The 25,617-nt window shown below is 41.5% G+C and overlaps 1 protein-coding gene across 7 annotated transcripts in view; it reads right to left on the bottom strand.

Annotated features, from left to right (window-relative positions):
- dicer1 (dicer 1, ribonuclease type III) overlaps positions 1-25,617 on the bottom strand; it is a 134,553-nt gene that overhangs the window by 24,859 nt on the left and 84,077 nt on the right. For all 7 annotated transcript variants that reach the window (XM_041214255.1, XM_041214254.1, XM_041214258.1 and 4 more), the window contains 5 exons: positions 20,171-20,324; positions 18,124-18,306; positions 15,870-15,975; positions 8,198-8,373; positions 3,886-4,681 (listed from right to left, as the gene is read on the bottom strand). In XM_041214255.1, the coding sequence (XP_041070189.1) occupies positions 3,886-4,681; positions 8,198-8,373; positions 15,870-15,975; positions 18,124-18,306; positions 20,171-20,324 (1,415 nt within the window). The remainder of the gene's footprint in view (positions 1-3,885; positions 4,682-8,197; positions 8,374-15,869; positions 15,976-18,123; positions 18,307-20,170; positions 20,325-25,617) is intronic.

A 25,617-nucleotide genomic window follows, 5' to 3' on the forward strand; every position in this document is an offset into this window, starting at 1 on the left:
AAGCTAAAAGCTAACAATTTTGGGAAAGAGGGTTGTAAAACTCCATTAGGATTAGAAATTATTCATATGGTTTTCCAGAATCAAGGAAAACTTCAGAATTAAGTAGTTGCTTTGCATTTCTACCCGAGAACAGGTCATGTGTGTCACGCTGCCATAGAGATGGTGACACGGGGTGAAGCCTTGCTTAGGAGGTTCTTTTAATTTATCTCTGTTTGCTGACAGGAGCAAGCACTTCAGTTTGGAAGCTTTCCTTTCTTAAGACATCCCACCAGATTGAGGAGGCAATAGTCAGCTGGGCCTGCATTTCAAACACAGACAATACTAAATTCATTGTTCACTGCATGGAGTACAGATGGGACTCTCAGTTTGGATTTCATGAGGGAAAAGCAACAGGGAGATTTGCTCTAGCTTAAAACAAAAAGAAGAAATCTACAGTGATCCTCAGTCTTTTGGTAGAAAGCAGTCAGCAGTTAGCTTGGAACATTGAGGAAAGGCAGTTGTATATCTGCTGGCAATCCGAACAAACGACTGAGGCATCCACAGTTGTGAAGCCAGTAAAGAAAAAGGTGGAGAGCTGCTTCATCAAAAACTTACGGAAGGGCCTCCATTGAATCTTACCTCTAAGGAATAGCTGGGATACCAAGGAGAATTAAAGTAAATTTTGGAGGCTGTAGCATACCTTTTGGGTTGGCAGCAGGGCAAGTGAATGAAAAAAAATTATTTCATGGGGCGTGGATGTCACTGGTAAGGTCAACATTGTTGCCCATCCCTAATTGCCCTTGATCAGAGTGGCTTGCTAGGACATTTCAAAGAGCAGTTAAGAGTCAACAGAGTTCACAACGCTAAAGCTTATAAAAACTTACAATAAAGCTTGTTTTTGTTAAAAACATAAAACATTGCGGAGTAGTGCTGTTGGTTAATTACTGAGTGCTTGGATTTCATCTTTAAACATTATTCTTAACAGGATCATAACGGAGGAAAGAGGGTGGGTAGAAAAGAGCGAAAAATAAGAGATGAAAGCTCAGACATATTTAAACGACAAGAGGGTATTCAATTCAAAACTAAATCCAGTGTCTGCTGATATTAAACACTTGGGGTTTTTAAAAGCTGAGCCATTTTGGTGGCATACGTAATTTAAAAAAGATACACTAAGGTTAAAGCAGAAATTTCACTAGGTTTCATTAAAGGCATTCACACAATGCTGAAAGGAGAAAGCAGAATGACAATATCTGAAGGTTTACATAATGTCTCATGGGTTATCAAGCTGCACACACCATTTTAACAAGGCAAAAGTCTGTTACCTCATGTTTCCAAGGAGATAATATAAAATGGAGGATTGTAGGCAGTACACCTATGATTTTGCATTAATGACTTTCATTTATAGAGCACATTTAATGCAAAAAAAAGCCCACGGCACTTTTCACAATCATTCGGCACCGAACCAAAAGTAGGTATCAAGAGGGGTAAAACCATTTCTCCAGCTATTGTAGGAGGGGGAAGTGAAGAGGATGAGGCTGGACTGGTGGCGAGCAGTAGGGAGAACTTAGAGCTTGAGGCTTAAATAGTTGAGGATTAGCATCCATTAGTTTAAGCTACTTATTCCCCAGCTCCCAAAAAAAAAAACAGAAAATGCTGGAAACACTCAGCAGGTCAGGCAGCATTGATAGAGAAAGAAAGAGAGTTAACATTTCAGGTCAGTGATCCTTTGTTCAGAACTCAAAGAACATGTTACCCAGTATCCACCATTACCTCATCTGGACCAGAAATACCACAGACATGCTAGGAGTTAGAACAGGGCTCACAAAAAAATGACCTCCAGAGCTTTAAAAATAAAGACCCATAAACACATAGCATGAAGCAAACTACAATCGGTTTGAGCCTGCTCTATAGTTTCTTGTTGAGAAAGAATTTTTTTGATGCCTGGGGGACCTGCAAATTATGCTCAGATTCCACACCTTAGGAGCCACAATCAATTTTCATTCGTAATGATAAAAACTGCAAATGCTGTAAATTAAAGAAAATGCCACAGGTCCACTGATCACCTGGAATGTTGACCTGTCCTTTTCCTTCAGGCCTTGATGGATCAGAGGTGCATTTGCAGCCTTTTTATTTGACTTTGTATCTTTGTCACTGGATCAATTTTGTACAGTGCATCAATTAACCAGCAGCACATACCCGCCACATTTAAAGCCAGAGGTGGCTATTTAGGCAGAAACTGGTAATGTTTTCCAGGTGCCCCCCTCTCTATTTTCTTTAAAATTGATTTATTAAGGAAACAGCTGCAATTACAACAATATAATTTAGAACACATTTCCTGCTAAATCATCCATTTTATTCTTTACGCACCACACTCTGAAATAATTAACACTGCAATATTCTCTCCAATCTGAAATTATTCTGTCAGAACATGGGCTTCGTAACATTATTCCAGTGTATTACAGTATAATGTATAAATATGCTTCTAACAATCTGTCATTATGGTGACACCTAGAAGACTCTCCAGGATTGATGAGGGCAGACTCTGTAATCATCCAGTAACTCAAATGAAAAATACAAGTGCCGAGACTTTTAAAAATATTGCATTTCACATATAAAATAATAATTACTACTATGACATTTGATTTTTTTTGACAGTTTAGAACAGATGGGATTTTTCCAGCCTTCTCCAAATCTGATTTCCTTACATTTTCCTGTCGTGTGGCTGAATATGCATCAAAAGCCTTTTTTATCCTTTCCATCTCCCTTTCTATTGGGGTCTATCAATTTAAGACGACGGACAGGGTTAATTGTCCCCGGCAATGTTTGTATGAGTGCAAAAAGGCTTTTGCAGGAAGACGATGACAGGCAATGTTGAAACCTGACATCTAATTTCACACGCCCAAATTCTTGCTTGTGACAATTAAACAGTACCTGTCATTTCAACAGACTATTTATTTCTTAAAAGGCCGATAACCTGTTTTAATTTAAAATAAGTCTTAAAATTAGACACTTTAGTTGGAGTTCAATATTTGTTCGAGGAAAGGACTGGATGCTCAGGCTCCAAGCTTTTAAGAGTGGTGTAGTTGATTCATCTAACAAGTGAGGGCTGTCTAAATGTTTCTACCCCTAGCCAAAGAAAAGGGATTTAAAAAATGATTCCTGTGCCTGACTGAAAGCCAGTGATTCCTCATCCATAATGTTCAGTGTGCAAAGAAATGACTCAGTTTGCCTGTAATGCCCTTCACGAGAAACAGCCCAGCAAAACTCACCATCTAAGCTCACTCAAAGAATGCCCATTTAGATAGGGTAGCAGAGGGCATAGCACCCTAGAAAGTCTGCTCCTTCAAGAAGTGGGAACAACTGGGAGAAATGAAAACAGTTAAAGAGCAGTTTATGTTTGCCTCACCCCCAAGTCTCTACTTTCCAGATTTTATATATTCGTGGTTTCAATACAAGCCTACACACTTACAAAGCAGCAGCAAACGGACAAGTTGAGAGAATGTCAGTAGCTACAACAGAAAAGCGATTTATTGAAAATATTTTAACCTCTTGACCTGTCACTACTTTATAAAAGGTTCAAAGAGTGGGCTGCTTAGAATCAGTAATGTTGAATTTTTTTTTTGGCAGTGGGAATGTTGAGAGTGAGAAGTAAAAGAGCTTCAAGCAAACCAGAGGGATCTGAAGTGCACTGACACTGGGTTTTACTTTACACTGCAGAAGACCTGTTTATAACACTGCATTCACATTTAAGCCATCCGGAATATTTTTCCTGAACAAGGGGAGAAGAGGGAAAGACAAATCAAACTGAATAAGGGGAGAAGAGAAAAAGACAAATCAAAAGATGAGTTGAATATGAGTACAATATGCTTTTACACGTCCTTGGTAAGTTGCAGATTTAAACCTCACCTTCTTACTCCTCATGTAAGACAGCCGCCCTTCATGGGCATCTGGGTACGTACAAAACAGATAAGTTGTGATAGCGTGTTTTAGAAATGAATCACCAAGCATCTCCAGGCGCTCCAGATTGAACCCATCGCTGGCATTTGACAAGGTCAGAGCTTGGAGAATCAGACCGGGGTTAGGGCCGAGGGTTTCGGTTGTATATACGCCAGGGGGGCAGTCGCCCGAATCCAAAATCCATTGCGGAATTGCCAGAGGCTCTGAGGAATTGCAGGAAACTGCCTCTTTTGAGCAACAATCTGAGGTAGATTTGTTAGTAATTCCGTCTAGGTTATTACTTTGTAGATTACATTCAACTCGGGGCTTGGGCTGGTTCTCACTGTGGTGTGTGTTACGCACGGGAACTGAGGTAGCTGGTTGTACGAGTAAGTCATGCCTGTAGGAGTTAATTTGATTTTGATGGCAAATGCAACCTTTATTTAGCAGTTCAGCATTTCCATTGGTTAGGTTTTCGGTACAAACTACGCCATTTACTGGTATTGTGCTCTTGGTGACTTTGTCAGCACTGAAGAGCTTTTTGGGCGACAGACTCTTGGTGGATGTTTTGCTGTTCACAGACGGCTGATGAAGGTTCTCCACGAAGGAGCTCTCGTTGATTGCACCTCGATGTGCAGCATCTTCAGGGGCTACAGTTGTGCTGTGCATACAGTAACTATCATTTTCATCTGTACAGGAGCTGGTTGTCAAGATGTAAGCTTTGCTGTCTATAGACTTTTTCCACCCAAAGTCTAGGTTGGGATACCTAATACAGAGATCACAAGTTTACAAAATAAAAATCAATAAATTCTGGAGGAAAAATCTGCATAGGTAATTAGAAATAAACTCAACTTCTCCAGAAGGGAAATTCAGAATCCCATCTATACATCTGAGATTCAAGCCTTTGAACTTTCATCTCGAAGTTCTTCAGACAACATTAAGAGTCAACCACATATGTTGGGGCTGGAGTTACATGTAGACCAGACTGGATAAGGATGGTACATTCCCTTCCATGAAGCACTTTAACAAACCAGTTGGGATCTTATCACTTCCAAATAATTATACTTATTGGATTGAATTTCCTATCCTGCCATGGTGAAATTTCAACTCATGGCCTCTGGGTTGCTAGGCCAGTATGATAACTGCTATGCCTCTTCCTCTCACTCCTACATTGAAAGCAAAACCCATCACACTGACTCCTACTCTCTCATTCTATTGCATGAACACAAAGCTGTTGGCTTTCTACTAGAATCAGAAGATTTTTACAATCCAAAGTTTGATGCCATCTAACCATGACTTCCCTTGCTCTTCTATTCTTTTCAACCTTGGTGTTGCCCTGAACAAATCCCTTGGTCCAACAGTCAAATCTGTCAGTACGCTACATATCAAAATATCTGATTCCTGTACACAAATCTACAACTTATGATGGAATTGGATGTGTGTCACTTGCTAGTATGACAAGTCACCAAGTCAGGTAGAGTTTCCAAATTAGAGACTGCATCACAACACAGCAAGAACAGTGATGTCGTTTACAGAATCGTTTTGCAGTTTTACTTGGTAAGTCATTTCATCAAAATAAAATGTAAAGGCTGCAACTAAGTTAACAAGGTCATTTCAAGATCCCCATTCCCAGAGAGATATACAGGGAAAAAAAAGCAAAGGACGCTATACAGCTTTGTGCTTTTCATGAATGTATTGTGCGCTTAATGAATTTACTGTTGTCTCACTAGTAAGGGCCAGCCAGTCTAACACAGCTCATGAACTGAAGCAGATATGTCCATTTTATAAAACTATGTACACAGGGATGCCCTACCTTTATCTTTGTTTGCCACCTTGGTGTATGTCATAGAGCCTCCTAGACCATGTATAAAGTTTAGAACCATGTACCCACTAATTTTCATCTCTTACAAGTTGCTGATACTGACAGATCATTCTCTTCTGGTGTAGGATTTATTCATAAATGAAGCAGCACGTCGTAAAATCTCTAAGTTTGCAAAATTCAAACAGGACGACCCAGTGAACAAGCATGCAAATAGAACCAAGTTTGGGGAGTAGGAACTATCTTGCCTCATCTCTGTCAGGCTTTTGGACTGCAGTTTAGACATCACTGATCACACAGCACACTTCTCATACAGTGAAAACACATCCCTTTGTTTCTTCCTTGCATCATTTGATGGCGAACTCTTCATAATAGCTGCAGTCTTCCCACAAGTTCAGTGAACTCAGTCTTCAGCTGACTGACACACCGATTGCTGAAGCCTTCAGGGGTGCTTCAGTCCAACCAATCACTTAAGTGAGCAAACATTTATATAAGTAGTCGGGATTTTGTTGTAATATAATCTTCAGGCTGTGATGACTAGATGACATAATGTTAACAGCCTCAAGCCAAGCTGTACATATGCTATGTATAGACCCTCCCTGAAGCTCGTTGCAAGTTATTCTTAAAAAACTGCACACAAGGTCACAAGGATGAAAACCCTCTCAAATGAGAGAAACTCACCCAACAGAAGTTAACATTTTTAACTTAAAAAGCATACCTTGAACATTACACAATCAGACACCAAGGACGAAGTTCAAGGTTGTAATCAAATCTCAGGGTTCAGATGACGTTATAAACCACTTAAATATTTGCCTTCATGGTTTTAGGAAGTCTGAACCCCTTCTATTAGATTAGAGCCCTGTAAATTCCTTCCCGTGAGAGTTGCTATTTTGTATAATACAATAATCACTGTAAAAACTGTTGCATTGCTGGTGTTTACCCTGGACTGTTACCAGCATTCCTGATTTGAACTTCATCTCCTATGTCAACTGTAGTGATGCATGGTCCAAACGCACTTACTATGATGTGATCCGATACTTCCAAATGCTGTAAGTTAAGATTCATAGGTTTTCAGAAGAACAGACTTCTTGTTTCAGGAACTTCTAAATGAAGCTCCCTGCAGATCCTGGATACACATTTGGACATGTTCAACATTACATATTGCTTAGAAACTAAATGGGTAAATTTACATGGTAAAAGAATTTAAAGACACTGTTGTGTTTTCCATTTTATTCTAAAATAGAATTTGTGATTTTAAAAGATATGCTAATTTTTCCCTTTGTTCCCATCCATATCACCCAAGTTCAATTCCCTGGCTAAGAGGGCAGACAGATCACAGTCCATAAGAACACTAGAAATTAGAAGAAGCAGGCCATTTGGCTCTTCAAGCTGAGCAGCTTCAGTTCATGAGCCGAGTTAGACTGGCTGGCCCTTAGCAGTGACACAACAATAAATTCATTAAACCCACAGCTGCCATTCAATAGGATCATGACTGATCTTCCAATTCACTCCACCTTCCTGTCCTATCATCATATCCCTTAATATCCAAAAATCCATTGATCTTTACCCTGAATATTCTCAATGACTAAGCATCCATAGCCCTTTGAGCTAGAGAATTCCAAAGTTCCACAGCCCACGGCGAAATTTTTTCTCATCTCAGTCCTAAATGGCAGACCCTTTATTCTGAATCTGTGACTCTATTTGCTACCTTCTCCAGCCAGGGCAAACATCCTCCTGGCATCAATCCAGTTAAGCCCCTTAAGAATTTTATATGTTTCGATGAGATCACCTTACATTCAGAGGTATCACCCTTGGGATAAGAGATTAAACGGAGATGCCCCTGTGCTCTCTCAGGTGGATGTAAAAACAAATCCCATGGTATTATTTCTAATTGTGCATGGGAGTAATTCTTTTTAGTCAAACTAAATTAACAAATCAGGGGACAAATTAAAAGGCACCCCCTTAAAGGGAAACTGCAAAAACAAAAGACAAAATTCAAAGGAAACTTACAAACATCAAACCAAAATGTCATTAAGAGTGTTGATAAAACACCCCAGTCCCTGCAGTGCATGGGAGTATTGCAACCAACATCACTAATACAAATTATTTAGTCATTATCACCTTGCTGTCTTTTGTGGATCCTCCATCGTTGAATATATTTAAGGCTAGGATAGACAGGTTGTTTGTCTCTCAAGGAATTAAGGCACATGCGGGAAAGTAGAGTTGAAGTCCAAGATCAGCTTTGATCATTTTAAAGGCGGAGCAGGCTACTCCTGCTCTTATTTCTTATGTTTTAGTAACTTTGCTATATGAAATTAGCTGCTGTATTTCCTAATTCCAACAGTGACTGCACTTCAAAAGTACTTCACTGGCTGTAAAATGCTTTAGAACATCCTGAACTTATGAAAGGTGCTACAGAAATGCAAACCTCTTTCTTTTTATAAGAAACATGAATATACACACCTGAAGTTTGAAGGAAGAGCTTCAATTCCCACACCTGCTTCCTTTGCTGTTTGGGCTCTCAACTCCTCCGCTGTTAACAGACAGTGCAGTCGATACAGAATACTGGGAAGGCAGACTGCCTTTCTCCACAAGGAAGCTGGGATTGGATGAATAGCACAGAGTTCTGGGACAAGAATCTTTTGGGAGAAATGGAGTCGAGTTAACAAAACTTCAAATTTTATCTCCATTGGAACTACGGCAGCAAATATATCACAAAGCAGCAATGTGTCCCAGACTGCTGAGGGAGGCAAGGGAGGAAATCGCAGGGGCTCCGACCCAAATTTTTAATTCCTCTCTGGCCACGGGGGAGCTGCCAGAGTACTGGAGAACAGCTAATGTGGTTCCGCTATTTAAGGGTTGTAGAGATAAGCCAGGGAACTACAGGCTAGTGAGTCTCACATCAGTGATAGGGAAACTACTGGAGAAAGTTCTGAAGGAGAGTATCTATCTCCACTTGGAGAGGCAAGGTTTGATCAAGGATAGTCAGCATGGCTTTGTCAGAGGGAAGTCATATCTAACGAATTTGATTGAATTTTTTGAGGAGGTGACCAGGTGTGTAGATGAGGGTAGTGCAGTTGATGTAGTTTATATGTATTTCAGCAAAGCCTTTGACAAGGTCCCACATGGGGGACTTATAAAGAAGGCAAAGGCACATGGGATATGGGGTAATTTGATAAGGTGGATTCAAAATTGGCTTAGTTGTAGGAGGCAGAGGGTGATGATAGAATGATGTTTTAGTGAATGGAAGTCAGTGTCCAGTGGCGTACCACAGGGATCTGTGCTCGGTCCCCTATTATTTGTCATTTATATAATTGACATAGATGACCGTGTGGGGGGTAGGATTAATAAGTTTGCAGATGACACAAAGATTGGCCGGGTGGTTAACAGTGAGGTTGAGTGTCTTGGGCTACAGGAAGATATAGACGGGATGGTCAAATGGGCAGATAAGTGGCAGATGGAATTTAATCCTGAAAAGGTGAGAGGTGATACACTTTGGAAAGAGTAATTTGACAAGGAAGTATTCAATGAACAGCAAGGCACTAGGAAGCTCTGAGGAACAAAGGGACCTTGGCGTATGTGTCCATAGATCTCCGAAGGCAGAGAGGCATGTTAGTGGGGTGGTGAAAAAGGCATATGGGACACTTGCCTTTATCAATCGAGGCATAGATTACAAAAGTAGGGAGGTCATGTTGGAGTTGTATAGAACCTTGGTGAGGCCACAGCTGGAGTACTGTGTGCAGTTCTGGTCACCACATGATAAGAAGGATGTGATTGCCCTGGAGGGGGTACAGAAGAGATTCACCAGGATGTTGCCTGGGATGAAACATTTAAGTTATGAAGAGAGATTGGATAGACTTTGATTGTTTTCGTTGGAGCAGAGAAGAATGAGGGGCGACCTGATCGAGGTGTACAAGATTATGAGCGGCATGGACAGAGTGGATAGGGAGCAATTGTTCCCCTTACTTGAAGGATCAGTCACAAGGGGGCATAAGTTCAAGGTGAGGGGCAGGAGGTTTGGGCTGGGGGGGGGGGGTTGCCGGGTGGCGGTGAGGCTGCCTGGGAAGGTGGTGGAGGCGGGTTGCCTCACATCCTTTAAAAAGTACCTGGATGAGCACTTGGCACGTCATAACATTCAAGGCTATGGGCCAAGTGCTGGTAAATGGGATTAGGTAGGTAGGTCAGGTGTTTCTCACATGTCAGTGCAGACTCGATGGGCTGAAGGGCCTCTTCTGCACTGTGATTCTGGAAAAAGTTCAGTTCTTCTAAACACTGTTCCACCATTTTCTGCTTTGATTTCAAATTCCATCTTGAGAACAGGAGTTACAAGCACAAAGTAGTGCTGTATTAATGGAAATGCATTACTGCAGCACTAAAACATCTCTTTTAGGATAGAGCAGGGAGGAATAAACTTCATGCTCATAGGCAACTCTTTATTTTTAGGGATGACCAAGAATCTCAGGTTAAGCTTTTGTCATATCCTTTTGGAAATGTTTTTCCTGGCATTTCCCCCATCTCTTTGCTGAATTATCTGCCCAGGTGACTGATGGCTGTGCTGGTAAAAGAACACTTTCTTTTTTTGTGTTGCATTCATGGCAACAGATTCTTTCAAAATGGTGCTATGAATCTTCTACATCCATCTGAGAGAGCTTGGTTTAATATTTTATCCAAAAGGTGGCACATCTGTACTACAGTGGAGTGGGTCTGGATGAAGGGAGACTTAGCAATCTGAAGAGAAAGGTCAAGGTATTGGAACAATATAGTGATGTGGGTAAAGGCAAGCAGAATGGGACAGGAAGGGGCAGAGTTTAACAAAAAAACATACATCAGCGAATAAGGTCATTGTGGGGGACAGAAGTAAAAAAATTAAAGATTTACTCTCCGAATGCACGAAGCATCTGCAATAAGATATGATTTAGAAGCACAAATAGAGATAAATGATTCAGATCAAATTGCTATTACACAAACATGATTACAAAATTGGGAAATAAATGTTCTAGGGTATGCAATATTTCAGAAAGACAGACAGGATGGCAAAGGAGGTGAGGTAGCCCTTATAGTAAAGGCTGACATAAGGGCATTTGTGAGAAAGTATCTGGCCTCAGAAGATCATGAAGTAGAATCAGTATGAGTGGAAATTAGAAATAGCAAGAGTCAGATGATAAGTTTGTAGAATGTTTTCACGACAGTCTCTTGGAGCAGTACATGGTGGAATTGACTAGGGATAAAGCTCTCTTAGATTGTGAGATGATGAAGGTCAATTAGCAATGTCATAGTAAAAGATGCACTGGGAAATAGTGACCATGATACCATTCAATTCCATAGTAAGTTTGAAAGTGACATATTCCAATTGCGAACAAAAATCTAAACAAAACCAATTACACAGGTATGAGGGGCAAACTGGTTAAGATTAATTGGATAAATAGATAAAGATATGGAGGTAAATGAAAAGTGGGAACCATTAGAATCAAATCAAAATGTTCAACAAAAATACATTCCCTTGAAGAAAGAAAACTCAGCGAGGACCACTCAACTGTGGCTCACTCATGAAGCTAAGGCTAGTATTAGATTAAAAGAGGCTTACAATGTTGCAAAAAAGCAGTAGCAAGTCTGAGGATTGGGAGTGTTCTAGGCACCACAAAGGGCCACCAAAAAGTTGATAAAAAAGGAAATAAAGGGAGAGAATGAGAGTAAACTAGCCAGAAATATAACAACAGATTGTAAGAGCTTTTAGAAGTATATAAAAGGCAAGAGAGTAGCTAAAGTAAACGTTGGTCCCATAGAAGCATGAGACATGAGAAATTATCATGGGGAACAAGGAAATGGCAGGAGCATTGAACAAATATTTTGTGTCTGTCTTCACAGAAGAGGACAGAAGTTCTAACTCAGAAATTGACAATAACCTAGGGGCTATAAATAGTGAGGAAATTAATATCAGCAGAGATAAAGTATCGGAAAAACTTACGGGACTAAAATCAACCAATTCCTGGGAACTAATGGCCTACACCTAGCTTTTGAAAATAGATAGTTGCAGAGATATTGGATGTGCTAGCTATGATTTTCCAAAATTCCTTAGATTCAGGAAAGGTCTCAGTAGATTGGAAGTTGGCAAATGTTAAACCACTTTTGAAGAAAGGCAGAGAGAGAAAACAGTGAACTACAGGCCAGTTTAGCCTAACATCAGTTGTTGGGAAAACACTGTAGTCTATTATTAAGAAAGTCTTAACAATGCACTTAGAAAATCATAGTATGATTAGAACAAGCCAACATGGTTTTACTAAAGGGAAATCCTATTGACAACTTTATTAGAGTTTGAGGATGTAACAAGTATGGCAAATAAAGGGGAACCAGGTGACGAAGCATACCTGGATTTCCAAAAGGCATCGATAAGGCGCCACACAAAAAGTTAATAGACAAAATAAAGGCTCGTGGATAAAAGCAAATTACTGCGGATGCTAGAAATCTGAAACAAATAGAAAATGCTGGAAAAACTCAGGTCTAGCAGCATCTGTGGAGGGAGAAACAGTTAACTTTGAGAGTCTGTATGACTGCTAGACCTGCTGAGATTTTCCAGCATTTTCTGTTTCTGTTTAAGGGCTCATGAAGTTGGGGGTAATATATTAGCACAGGATTGGTTAACGGGTAGAAAACAGTGGGCATAAATGGGACTTTTTCAATTTGGCAGGCAATGAACAGTGGACAGCCCAAGGATCAGGCCTCAGCTATTTACAATCTATATTGATTTAGAAGAGACAGAGGCTAGGGTTTTCTGTCCCATCATGGTGCAACCCGCTGCAGGAGATTCAGCGGCCCAGCCAAAAATCCATTGACTTTTGGCAGGACCAGATGATCCCGGAGGCAGGTGGGCCATAAAATCCTGCCCAGAGAGTAATATACAAAAAGTTTGCTGATGATTCCAAACTAGGTGGAAAAGTAAGCTGTGGGAAGAACACAGAGAGACTAAAAGAGATAAGACAAGTTAGATGAGTGGGTAAGATGAGATGGAGTATGTTATAGGGAAGTGTGAAGTTTTCCACTTTGGTACTAAGAATGAAAAAGTAATTTTTTTTTTAAAAAGGTGCGAAACTTATAAGTGTTGATGTTCAAAGAGACTTGGGTATGCTTGTATAAGGAATGTAGAAAGTTAGCATGTAGGTGCAGCAAGCAATTAGGAAGACAAATGGCATGCTGGCCTTTATCACCTGGCTCAGGTGGGACTGCTAGCTGCTGAGCCATGGCTTATACCAACAATATTACAGTTTTCCTTTTGAGTCTGGGTCAAGCAATTTCAAGGTACAGGCTAGATACAGAAGAACAGCCACAATTTGGACCCAAGGGCTCATGCATGTTATAAACAGGATGGAGCCTGCATGAAACGTGGTTCATTTAGTACATTTACAGCTAGATTTGGGAGATGAAAGATCATTGTTTCCTTCTTTCTTTAACTGTGTTCATCATTATGGATAATTCTTTCATGAATGTATAAGTCATGCCAATTCAACAAGGATGAAAGGCTTTATCTATTCTGGGACTCTCTTCATTACAATACTTAAGATTAAGAGATCAAAACAAAGATTTTAATTAAGTAAAAGAAGAAAATTATTCCTGCTTGTTGATGAGATTGTAAGCAGAAGACATAAATTTAAAATCATCACCAAAAGAATGAAGGGAAAAGTTATCTTTAGAATCCAGTAGGTTATTAGGATGTGTAATGCCCTACAGGAAACAGTGGTAGAAACCCAATCCATGATAGATTTCATTGTTACATAAGTGTGAAAAGAAAAATAACTAAAAAGGAGGCATGGAGAAAGAAGTTTCAAGAGCTGGCGCAGACGTGATGGCCTGAATGGCCTCTTTCCATGCTGTTAAATTCAATGGTTCTAGGGTAACTCAAAAATCAACTTTGGGCCAATGAACTTTGATCCATTTTTAGTCACATACAGCGATGCTGAAAAAAGCACCAAGTAATAAATCTACCAAAAAACAGGAGCACTTTTCCCCCTCATTCATGGGACTTGGGCATGACTGGCAAGGCCATTCTTTTTGCCCATTGCTAATTACCCTCAAAGTGGCAGTGGCGAGCTGCCTTGTTGAACCGCTGTAGTCTCTGTGGTGCAAAGTGTGCCCACAGCACTGCTAGGTAGGAAGCTCCAGGATTTTGACCAAGTAACAATAAAGGAATGGCAATATAGTTCCATGTTAGGATGGTGTGTGACTCAGAGGGGAACTTGCAGGTAGTGGCATTCCCATATGCTTGCCCTAAGATTTTGGGGTTTGGGGCCACAGGTACTTAATTAGGCAGTCGACTGGTCATAATAAACCACCTTAAAATTACTTAAGAAACAACAGTTTAGGTATGATACATTAACAAATTACACAGAGAAAAGTATATGACCCGTTACAGTTGAGAGCAGTTTACTGCTCCCAAAGGGCAAACTGTTGGCACAGAATTTGTTCATCTCATCTTCCTCCTCCTGCTCGTCTATTCTGAAGAAGGCAGCTACTGTCGACGAATACTGCAATCTCACCAGGACCTCTGCCCCCTACCACCAGTATGATATCAACATATATGCCTTTTTCTGGGGGTTGGTAGCCTGCCCAGTGTCAATCATCTAACTATTCTGACCAATGGATTCAGGAGGGAAACATTAGGGTGGTTACTACCACCCCCAACTTGTGCGTCACCTTGCTCGAGGTCAGCTTTTGAGTTTACATCTTGCTGCGGGTCATAATCTGGCGCTTTCTAAACACTAAGGGGGTGCACAAGATGCCTTGTTATTGTAAAACTTAACTTGTTTGCCAATTTGGCTCACTTGTCAGCATTCTCACCTCAGTTCAATCTCTGAGCCAGGACTTGAGCACAATCTAATCAGATTTCACTGTAATAACATTGAGAAGTGCTGCACTGTTAGCAGTCAATGTTACATATCCTTTTAAGGGCACTATTTAATGAGCAGTGAGCTTTCCCAATAGCCTTCTCAATGACCACTACCAAAAATAGATCAACAGGTCATTCATCTCAAGGAAACCTGTGTTATTACCTTTCTTCTGCCTTCCAACTTCCAAAGACCATTCTGAAGCAAGAAACAACTTGCTTTTTAGAAAGGATTTGCATTGACTGAAAGCCAGATTTTAGCTGCTATGAGTCAAGCAAAAGTCCAGATTATGAGGATAACATGACTGCAGTCATATTGAAATAAATTCATCTTTGATGGAAACATCAAGAAATACTACTGCTGAGTAAACTTGACATCTGTTCTTGAAAGTTTAATTGCTTACCTACAGTGCAGTCAGTATCAAAATTGCACTCAACTTTGATCAATCAGCCCTTTAACTATGTTAGACATTTAATATAAAAAGCAGGGCTCAATTCTAAATTCCTAAATTTAAAGGGCAGAAATTGCACCTTAAAAACCTGGTTACAGAACAAATAGTATCTCACAATTAGTTGGAAGATTCAACTGACCAGTTTTTTAAACAATTATATTCGTAGAACCAACAGAAGTCTACCTGTCTGAAAGCAGCTTATCATAGCTGTGCCATGTCTTTGCTAGAGTAATCTAAAAAGATTATACATAACCACTAACCTGCTTTTTTCTCACAGCCCAGTATCATTCTTTGCAATGCTGTTTGCCACAATTTCTGAATATGGGAAAGCATTCCAGAATATATCAGGTTGGGTAACATGTTTGAAACAATCCTGTTCTAGAATTAGATTTGAATTGCCTACCATTAAAGGCAAGCTGTTTCAGCCCTCTCCCAAACCATGCAATACTCCACACCACATCCATGTTTAGACAGCAGGCAGTCCAGTTCACAGATTTTACAATGCCCTGGGTACAGGTACTCAGTTGACCAACCAGTTGATACGTTTGTGCTTTGTGGGTGGGCTTTGGTACACTGAACCTTATGTTTGCATGCACATTCGTACAGAAGGATCTGGACATTTTCATAGCTAGCCAATGAGAGAAAAATCATCCAGCCAGATCAAGTTTGAACACCTAATGCTAGATTGAGTGTCAGAAAAGAAAGCCCACAAACGTAGATTTGTAGCACCCTTACCCAATTCACTGATAGAATCTGACCCAATTTGCAGTCATGCCATTAAACAACAGAGTTTCAGCGTCCTATTTACCTGTTTGTTTTGTAGACTCTCCCATTTGGCCTTGCGCTTCTCTGCACTACTTAAAGGAAGTGCCTTTCCTTTTTGATTCAAGTGTCGAGGGGTTAAAAGATTCAGCCTGAGAAAAGGGATACAGATAGTCCCGTTATAAAGTAACAGATCAGATGTTTCGTACTTTTATTTTAGCAGTTTGAATTTCTAAATGTAATCGGAAAGGTATAAAATGTTTGAACACGTTAAAATGTTTCTCTATCATTATAAATATGGCCATTTTGTCCAATGACAACCACATAATAGCCAGATTCATAGACTATCTTAATAGGTAGCTGAACCCTTTTCATAACACACGAATAGAAAACAATTGTGTTGGCTGTCAGACTGATTAAATGTGTGTGCGTGTGCGCTTGGGCACGTGCAAATGTGCGTGTGTCTGGATATATTGCATATATCCTGTTCAGCAGTATGATGCAATAAATATCGCCATATCTGAGGCCAGGGACGCAACTTCAGAGTAGGTGAGGCAGCTTTATGAATAATGACAACAGAATTACCTGGAACCTATTATCTCTGTGTTATGAATAATGATACTCAGTTATGAGACAGAATGTGTGATATTCTATCTCATCCATGCACCTAAAATGAAAAATGCCAAGATGCATTTTTACTTTACCTCTCATCATAGAACAATCCTCTTATTCAAGGGACCAACCCTCTTATTCTAGGGACCAATCTAATGAACCTTCCCTATACTGCCTCCAATGCAAATACACCAAAGTGGGTAAATGACCCACTCCCAAACCCCAAGTTATCCTATCCAATGGGCTATTCAGAGACTCAGAAAACCTGCTTGGACAGCTCCTGTTAATCACTCCCCTCAAGTGCACGGTAGGCTACTGGAGTTCAATTCAATGCAGAGAGTTACTGATCTTGGTCATGCCATTAGAAGGGGAAACCAATAAAAGTTAACTATTAGCTTTAAAATTTCAGTAATGCATTAGCCTGTTATAAAACATGGTCCTCATTGTACATGCCCACACACATGGACTTTTTGCTACAGTGCTCAGTAGCAACTGGGATTGGGAATTTTGGGTGCTGACTAATGGCAGTACCTAACTACACTAGGTTAGCTAGTTTAGCACTGCTCAATCCAAGGCATTCCTAGTTTGTGAGGGTGCTTACCCACTGTGCCATAGGGGGAGAGCCTTTCTAAAAGTTATGCCAGAAAGGGGGCACCTAAAGAATGTATTTAAAGAACTTAAGAATTTTCTTTTATATAGAGATCTGGAATTTACTGCCTGTGTGGTGGAAGCAGATTCAATTGTAACTTTCAAAAGAAAACTGGATAAACAATTGGAAAGGAGAAGTTTGTAAAATTGAGAGGAAACAGCAGGGGAGTGGGGTTAATTGAACAGCTCTTTCAAAGAGCCAGCACGGCCTCAAAGGGCTGAATGCTCTCTTTCTGTACTGTAATATTCTCTGAAGCAGCTCAGCTCATAAAGAATTATACCCCCACCACTCCCAGCAGAGTAGGGTGCTTACATTAGCAAACCATAGGTGTTCAAAGCAATTTGGTGGTTGCCAGATACACTTCACAACTCACGAATATCTGTGTTACGCATCAGTGATTTGGATTTAGAACGTGTTGTCTGATAAGGTGATGGGAACAATAGCAGCCTTCAAAGGCGGAATTGGATAAACACTTGGAGAAAAAGTTGCAGGGATGTGAGAAAGAATGGAGTGAGATTAACTGGATTGCTTTTTGAAAAGGTTTACACAAACTCAATGAGCCAAATGAGCTCTGTCTATTTTGAGCTAAGTTAGCTGGGGATCATGTCCCTGAGGTGGGGGAGGTGAATGGTAGTGGTTGCTGACAGGGGCCTTGGCATCCCTGCGCCAGGAAGAATCAAGAAGAAAAAAGTCAGCTAAAAATCATACTCCTGATCAGAGTACAGTATTTCATTTTGTGAAGCGTATGTGTGGACACTGGTGGCACAGCATGGTTTAGGCTCATGCACAGGTGACTGCTGAGATGAGGGAAGCACCGAAGTGCTAACAGTATCCTTGGAACGGTCCCCTAGAGCGAGTCTGAAACTTCAGGACAAAAGAAGCAGCGTTTAATTTAAACTATCTAACCAAGCATGCTATTTTGCCACCACTGGGTGGCTCCAGAGGGCTCTTTAGGCACTTTACACAAGCATATTTATGCAGTTGTCTATGGCACATTTTTATAAAAAAATGCTAGGTGGCAGGAGTATAAAATTCTTACCTGGACGATGTGTGGTCCACATCCAGCAAAGGTTGGTTCAAGTTGGTCAAATCAAGATTATACTTGGTTTTGTAATACTCTGCAAATGTTTCATACTCAGGGGAAGGGAATTTACTGAGAGGCGTGAGATCAGTGTACACATCGGCCACATAGAAGCGATGGGGCTGGTCAAAGTTTCGATACCTACACGCAAACAGTACAATTCAAACTGCATCATCAAGTCTCACGAACAGGGAGCTTTCTGACAAGTCCAAAACAGATCAGCTTTTAGGCAAACTTGTTCAAATTAAATTTCATATACCAACATGAGTCGGTCATCAACAACTTGCATTTCTACAACACCTTTTGCATAATAAATTATTCCAAGGTGCTTCATGGGAGCATTATAAAACAAAGAATGACACCGAGCCACATATGATGATATTAAGATGGGTGATTAAAAGCTTGGTCAAAGAGGTAGGTTTTAAGGAACGTTTTAAAGGATGAAAGAGAGGTAGAGAGGCAGAGAAGTTAGGGGGGAATTCAAGAGTTTAGGGCCAGGGAAGCTGGAGGTACAGCTGTCTATAGTAGAGAGATGAAAATTGTGGACATGAAGGAAGGACTAGAGGGAACAAATTCAAAGTATATAACTAAATTTCACAGAGTTGAGGAGGAGATAGGCATTGAGGTCAAGTTTAGTGCAAGGAGATACAAATGTTGCTGATCCTTGATACGTTAGCTCTTCATTCAAATTGGAAAGTTATTGATTGCTGACTAGTGAGAACACGCTGGTTACGGAATCCCTGTCATCTTACACCTAGGCACAGGGAATGCAGTTGGCCAACCCAGGTCTGTGCCAAACCTACTGTGATACTGCTGCCAGAAGATGTGCTAAGTGCTCCAGAGTGATTTACTTTACTTCTGTTAAGGAAAGATAAAGAGAAGATTGCAAAATCTGTGTCTGGGTAAGCCATCTAACTGAATCCATGACTGCCAGGCAGAAGGCAATCTTGCCTGTCTACTGGCAAGTTGTTAGGCACAGGACAGATTTCCACCTTTTTCTCCAACTAGATGGTACATGGAAACTTATCTGCAGTGACAGGGTTGGAAAACTTGAAACGAATGATGCAAGACAACTCAAATCTGGGCTCTCTCATTAACATTAAATAAACCCAAACATTTTATTGCCAAAAAAAGCTTTTCAAATGGGATAATGCCTGATTGTGTGGAGGATACAGATTTACTATTAGCTTTCAAAAAGGGAATTGGATGAATACTTGAAGGAGAAAAATTCCAGGGCTAGGTAGAGGAAGTGGGACTATCTGGATTGCCCTTAAGAGCCAGCATGGACTTGATCGGCTGAATGGCTTCCTTCAATGTTGTGATATTATAAGTCACCAAGCCTTCATAAAGTCAAACATACTCTGTTAATTGTAAATGAATTGACAGAACTCATACTAAAGAAAATATTTTGCCAGATAGAAAATAATGAACCTTAATCCATTAGCAGCATTTGGTCATCACTATTAAATTGCTCCGCAATGAGTTTGTAGATGCAACTTTTAGAGATTAAAAGATACTGACTTCATTCTTTATCAAACAAAGGATTCTGAGCACATTTTGATCCTGTTGATTAACAATGGCAGCTATCCAAGCAATATTCAGCTAACAAGCTTCAATTTGAGCACTGCTGAAAAAAGGCACATGTTGTCAAAGCTTTTCATCTTGCACTCATCAGGACAATTCACAAGAATACTAAATGTAAAGGAGACAACAATTTATACTTCATGAGAAGGTATTCCTGTGAATTGCCCTGATGAGTGAAAGATGAAAAGCTCCATAAACGTCTTTTTCCAGCAATACTCCACCAAAGGACCATTTGTAAGCTACAATTTCTTATAGATCATGGTGACTAGCTGGTAGCAGGGAAGGGTTTCATTGCACTAATCTTCTACAAAGTTTATTGATGTCAAAACAAGGAGGAGGAAGACAAGCGCCTAAGATTACAAGCTTTAAAACAAATGAAAACAAAGGAAAAGACAGTAAAGGGAAGAAACATTTTTCCTACCGTGGAATGATAACTGCATCCTGGTAATCTTCCAGATTAAACATGAAGGGCTTCTCTTTTGTATACTGTGTATTGGGAATGCCTGTGCGTGCTTCTGACCTTTCTATATCTTCCATAAAGGTGAAGTCGATATCCAAATGACTGGAGCCATCAACTACAAAAAAAACGTAAAAATTAGTTCCTTATGCAGCAATAGTTAAGACCCTTTGTCTAACTAATGCAATGATGCCAACCATAAGTTCTTGGGGTCTCGAGGTCTGGTAAGCACCAAACCCAGATACACTCCCAAATAACAGACCAGCTGCTAGAGAAGGCACACTACTGGCTTTGACATAATCGAGCAGGCCTCCTAATGCCACCAACATCGCATATCCAAACCCATGCCAGTCAACTGCTTCCTTACACTGTACAATTCAACCTTTTGGCAATTGACTTAAAAGAAAGGATTATCTTTAAATATCTACAAGAGAGAGCCAAGTAGCACTAAGATATTTATAACGCTGCTTTGGTGCTCACCATTTACAGTGATCATCTAGTTATGGTGACCTCATCTGAACTTCAGTGTGTAGCTGCACACATTTGGAATGCTTATTAGGGCAAAGTACTGGGAGAATAGCTTTCACCTTAGGAACCTGACCCAGCACACCAGTAAACAACTCAGGAGATGAAGGGGGCAAATTAAAAAAGCTAAACAAAATAAAGACAAGCGAAGCAGGCTACTTTTTAACCAGATGCCAGACTTCAGCCAATTCGATTCATTACACAGGGTATCAAAAAATGGCTTAAGGCACTGGATACTGCAAAGGCTATGAGCCCTGGCAATATTCCAGCAATAATACTGAAAACTGGTGCTCCAGAACTTGCCGCACCCCTGGCCAAATTGTTCCAGTACAGCGACAACACTGGCATCTACCCATACGTTCGGAAAATTGCCCAGGTATGTCCTGCACGCAAAACGCAGGACAAATCCAACCCATCCAAGCTGCTGCCCCAACAGTCTATTCACAATCATAAGTGATGGAAGGGGTCAGGGGTCATCACGGTGCTATAAAGTGGCATTTGCTTAGCAATAGCCTGCTTACTGACGCTCAGTTTGGGTTCCACCAGGGTCACTCTTCTGACCTTATTACAGCCTTGGTTCATAAAAACATAAGAAATAGGAGTTGTAGGCTGTTCGGCCCCTCAAGCCTACCCCGCCATTTCCATAAGATCATGGCTGATCTGTCCCAGGCCTCAACTCCTCTTGCGTGCCAGCTCCTCATAACCCTCAACTCCCCGATATTTCAAAAATCTACCTACCTCCTCTTTAAATACTTTGTGATCTAGCCTTCACAACGCTCTGGGGTAGAGAATTCTAAACATTCACTACCCTCAGCAAAGAAATTTGCATCTCAATTTTAAATGAGTGGCCTCTTATTCTGTAACTATGTCCCCTAGTTCAGGATTCCCCACTAGTGGGAACACTAGTTTCTCAACATCTACCCTGTCAAGCCCCCTTAGAATATTGTACGCTTCAATAAGATCACCCCTCATTCTTCTAAGCTCTAATGAATAAAGGCCTAACCTGTTTAGCCGTTCTTTATTAGTCAACCCCTTCATCCCAGGAATTAGTCTAGTGACTCTCTCGAACTACCTCCAATGTCAGTATATCCTTTCTTAAATACGGGGACCAAAACTGTACACAGTACTCCAGGTGTGGCCTCACCAACACCCTGTACAGTTGTAACAAAACTTCTCTATTTTTAAACTCCGACCCCCTGGCAAGAGACCAAAATCCCATTTGCATCTTAATAACTTGCTGCACCTGCATGCCAACTTTGCGTTTCATGTACAAGAACGCCCAGATCTCTGTGCTGCACTTTTTTGGAGTCTCTCCCCACTTAAATAATAGCCCGCCTTTTGATTCTTCCTACCAAAGTGTGTGACCTCACAGTTTCCTACATTAAACTCCATCTGCCAAGTTTTCATCTGCTCACTCAGCCTATCTATAGCACCTTGCATATTCCTTATGTCCTCATCACAACATGCCCTCGCGCCTAATTTTGTATTGTCAACAAATTTGGATACATTACATTCTGCCCCCTTGTCCAAGTCATTAATATAGATGGTAAATAATTGAAGCCCTAGGACTGATCCTTGTGGCACTCCACTAGTTACATCTTTCCAACCTAAAAAGACCCATTACTCCCGACTCTCTTGTGTGTGTTAACCAATCCTCAATCCATGCTCCCCCTGTACATTAACCCCAGTACCATGGGCTCCTACCTTAGAGTGCCTTCTGGAAATCCAAATACACTACATCTTGGAGTTTCCCTTTATTAACTCTGCTTGTTATACCCTCTAAGGATTTCTAGCGAATTTGTCAGAGATGATTTCTCTTTCACAAAACCATGTTGACTCTGTTTGATTGCGTTAAGCTTTTCTAAATGTCCTATTTCTTCCTTGTTGGAATCATACCTAGCACAAAGAAAGATGGTTGTGGTCATTGCTGGTCATTCATCTCAGTTCCAGAGCATTCCTCCAGGTAGTGTCCAAGGCCCAACCAACCTCACTGCTTCACCAATGACCTTCCTTCCATCATAAGGTCAGAAGTGGGGATATTTGCCGATGGTTGCCCAATGCTTTGCACCATTCGTGACTCCTCAGACACTGAAGCAGTCCATGTCCAAATACAACAAGACCTGGACAATATCCAGGATTTGGCTGACAAGGGAGACGATGGCCTAATTGGTTATTGGTTATTACACTAGTAATCCAGAGATCCAGAGAAGCCAATCTTCTGCGGACCTGGGTTTGAATCCGACCATGGCAAATGGTGGAATTTGAATTCAATAAAAACCTGGAATTAAAAGTCTAATGATGACCATGAAACTATTGTCAACTGTTGTAAAAACCCATCTGGTTCACTGATGTCCTTTAGGGAAGGAAATCTGTCATCCTTACTTGGTCTGGCCTACATACTCTACACCCAGAGCAATGTGGTTGCCTCTTAAATGCCCTCTGAGATGGCCTAGCTGTATCAAACCACTACAAAGTCACAAAAAAAGGAATGAAACTGGACAGACCACCTGCAATCGCACCGCAAAGGACAACAACAATCTCAGCCCTGTTGACCCTGCAAAGTCTTCCTTATTAACATCTAGGGGCTAGGGCCAAAATTGGGGGAGCTGTCTCACAGAGCAGTCAAGCTCTGACGTAGTCATCCTCACAGAATCATATCTTAAAGATAATGTCCCAGACAGCACTATCACCATCCCTGGGTATGTCCTGTCCCAACGGCAGGACAGACCCAGCAGAGTTGGCGGCACAGTAGTATAGAGTCAGGAAGGAGTTGCCCTGGGAGTCCTCAACATCGACTCAACATCAAACACGGACAAGGAAACCTTCTGCTAATTACACATACCGCCCTCCCTCAGCGGATGAATCAGTGCTCCTCCGTGTTGAACACCACTTGGAGGAAGTACCGAGGGTGGGGGACTTCAATGTCCATCACCAAGAGTGGCTTGGTAGCACCACTACTGACCAAGCTGGCAGAGTCCTAAATGACTTGGCTGCTAGATTGGGTCTGCGGCAGGTGAAGAGGGAGCCAACAAGTGCGAAAAACATACCTGACCTTATCCTCACCAACCTGCCTGCTGCAGATGCATCTGACAGTAACGGTAGGAGTGACCACCGCACAGTCGTTGTGGAGTCGAAGTCCTACTTTCACACTGAGGATACCCTCCATGTTGTGTGGCACTGCCACTGTGCTAAATGGGATAGATTTCGAACAGATGGGACAACTCAAGGCATCCATGAGGCACAGTGGGCCATCAGCAGCAGAACTGTACTCAAACATAATCTGTAGCCTCACGGCCTGGCATATCCCCCATTCTACCATCACCATCAAGCCAGGGGATCAATCCTGGTTCAATGAAGAGTGCAGGAAGGCATGCCAGGAGCAGCACCAGGCAATCCTAAAAATGAGGCGTCAACCTGGTGAAGCTAGAACACAGGACTACTTGCGTGCCAAACAGCATAAGCAGGTGATAGACAGAGTTAAGCGATTGCATAACCAACAGATCAGCTCTAAGCTCTGAAGTCCTGCCACATTCAGTCGTGAATGCTAGTAGACAATTAAACAACTCACTTGAGAAGGCAGCTCCACAAATATCCCCATCCTCAATGATGGAGGCACCCGCACATCAGTGCAAAAGATAAGGCTGAAGCATTTGCTACAATCTTCAGCCAGGAGTGCCGAGTGAATGATTAATCTTGACCTCCTTCTGGAAGTCCCCAGCATCAAATGCCAGATTTCAGCCAATTCCATTCACTCCACATGATATCAACAAATGGCTAAAGGCACTGGATACTGCAAAGGCAATGGGCCCCAACAATGTTCCTGCAATAGTGAAGATGTGCTCCAGAACTTGCCGTGCTCCTGGCCAAGCTCTTCCAGTATAGTTGCAACAATGGCATCTACCTGGTAATGTGGAAAATTGCCCAGGTGTGTCCCGCACACAAAAAGCAGGGCAATACCAATCCAGCCAATTAACACCCCATCAGTCTAAACTCAATCACCAGTAATGGAAGGGGTCATCAACAGCGCTATCAAGTGGAATTTGCTTAGCAATAGCCTGCTCACTTACAACCAATTTGGGTTCCGCCAGGCCCACTCAGCTCCTGACCTCATTACAGCCTTGGTTCAAACATGGACAAAAGAGCTGAGCTCCCGAGGTGAGGTGAGAGTGAATGCCCTTGACATCAAGGCTGCATTTGACGGAGTGTGCCATCAAGGAACCCTAACAAAACTGGAGTCAATGGGAATCAAGGGGAAAACTCTCCACTGGTTGGAGTCAGACCTAGCACAATGGAAGATGGTTGTGGTTGTTGGAGGTCAGTCATCTCAGCTCCAGGACATCACTGCAGGAGTTCCTCAGAATAGTGTCCTCGGTCCAACCATCTTCAGAGGCTTCATTAATGACCTCCCTTCCATCATAACATCAGAAGTGGGGATGTTTGCTGATGATTGCACAATGTTCAGCACCATTCGCCACTCCTCAGATACTAAAACAGTCCATGTTCAAATGCAGCAAGGCCTGGACAATATTCAGGCTTGGGCTGACAAATGGCAAGTAACAGTTGCACCACAGATATGTCAAGCAATGGCCATCTCCAACAAGAGAGAAACCAACTATTGCCCCTTGATGTTCAATGGCATTACCATCACTGACTCGCTCACTATCAAAATCCTGAGGTTATCATTGACCAGAAACTGAACTAGCAATATAAATACTGTGGCTACAAGAGCAGGTCTGAGGCTAGGATTTGTGCAATGTCTTACTCACCTCCTGGCTCCCCAAAGCCTGACCACCATCTACAAGGCACAAGTCAGGAGTGTGATGGAATACTCCCCACTTGCCTGGATGAGTGCAGCTCCCACAACACTCAAGAAGCTTCACACCATC

The sequence above is a fragment of the Carcharodon carcharias genome, chromosome 20 (genome assembly GCF_017639515.1).
Source record: "Carcharodon carcharias isolate sCarCar2 chromosome 20, sCarCar2.pri, whole genome shotgun sequence".
Classification (NCBI taxonomy): Eukaryota; Metazoa; Chordata; class Chondrichthyes; order Lamniformes; family Lamnidae; genus Carcharodon; species Carcharodon carcharias.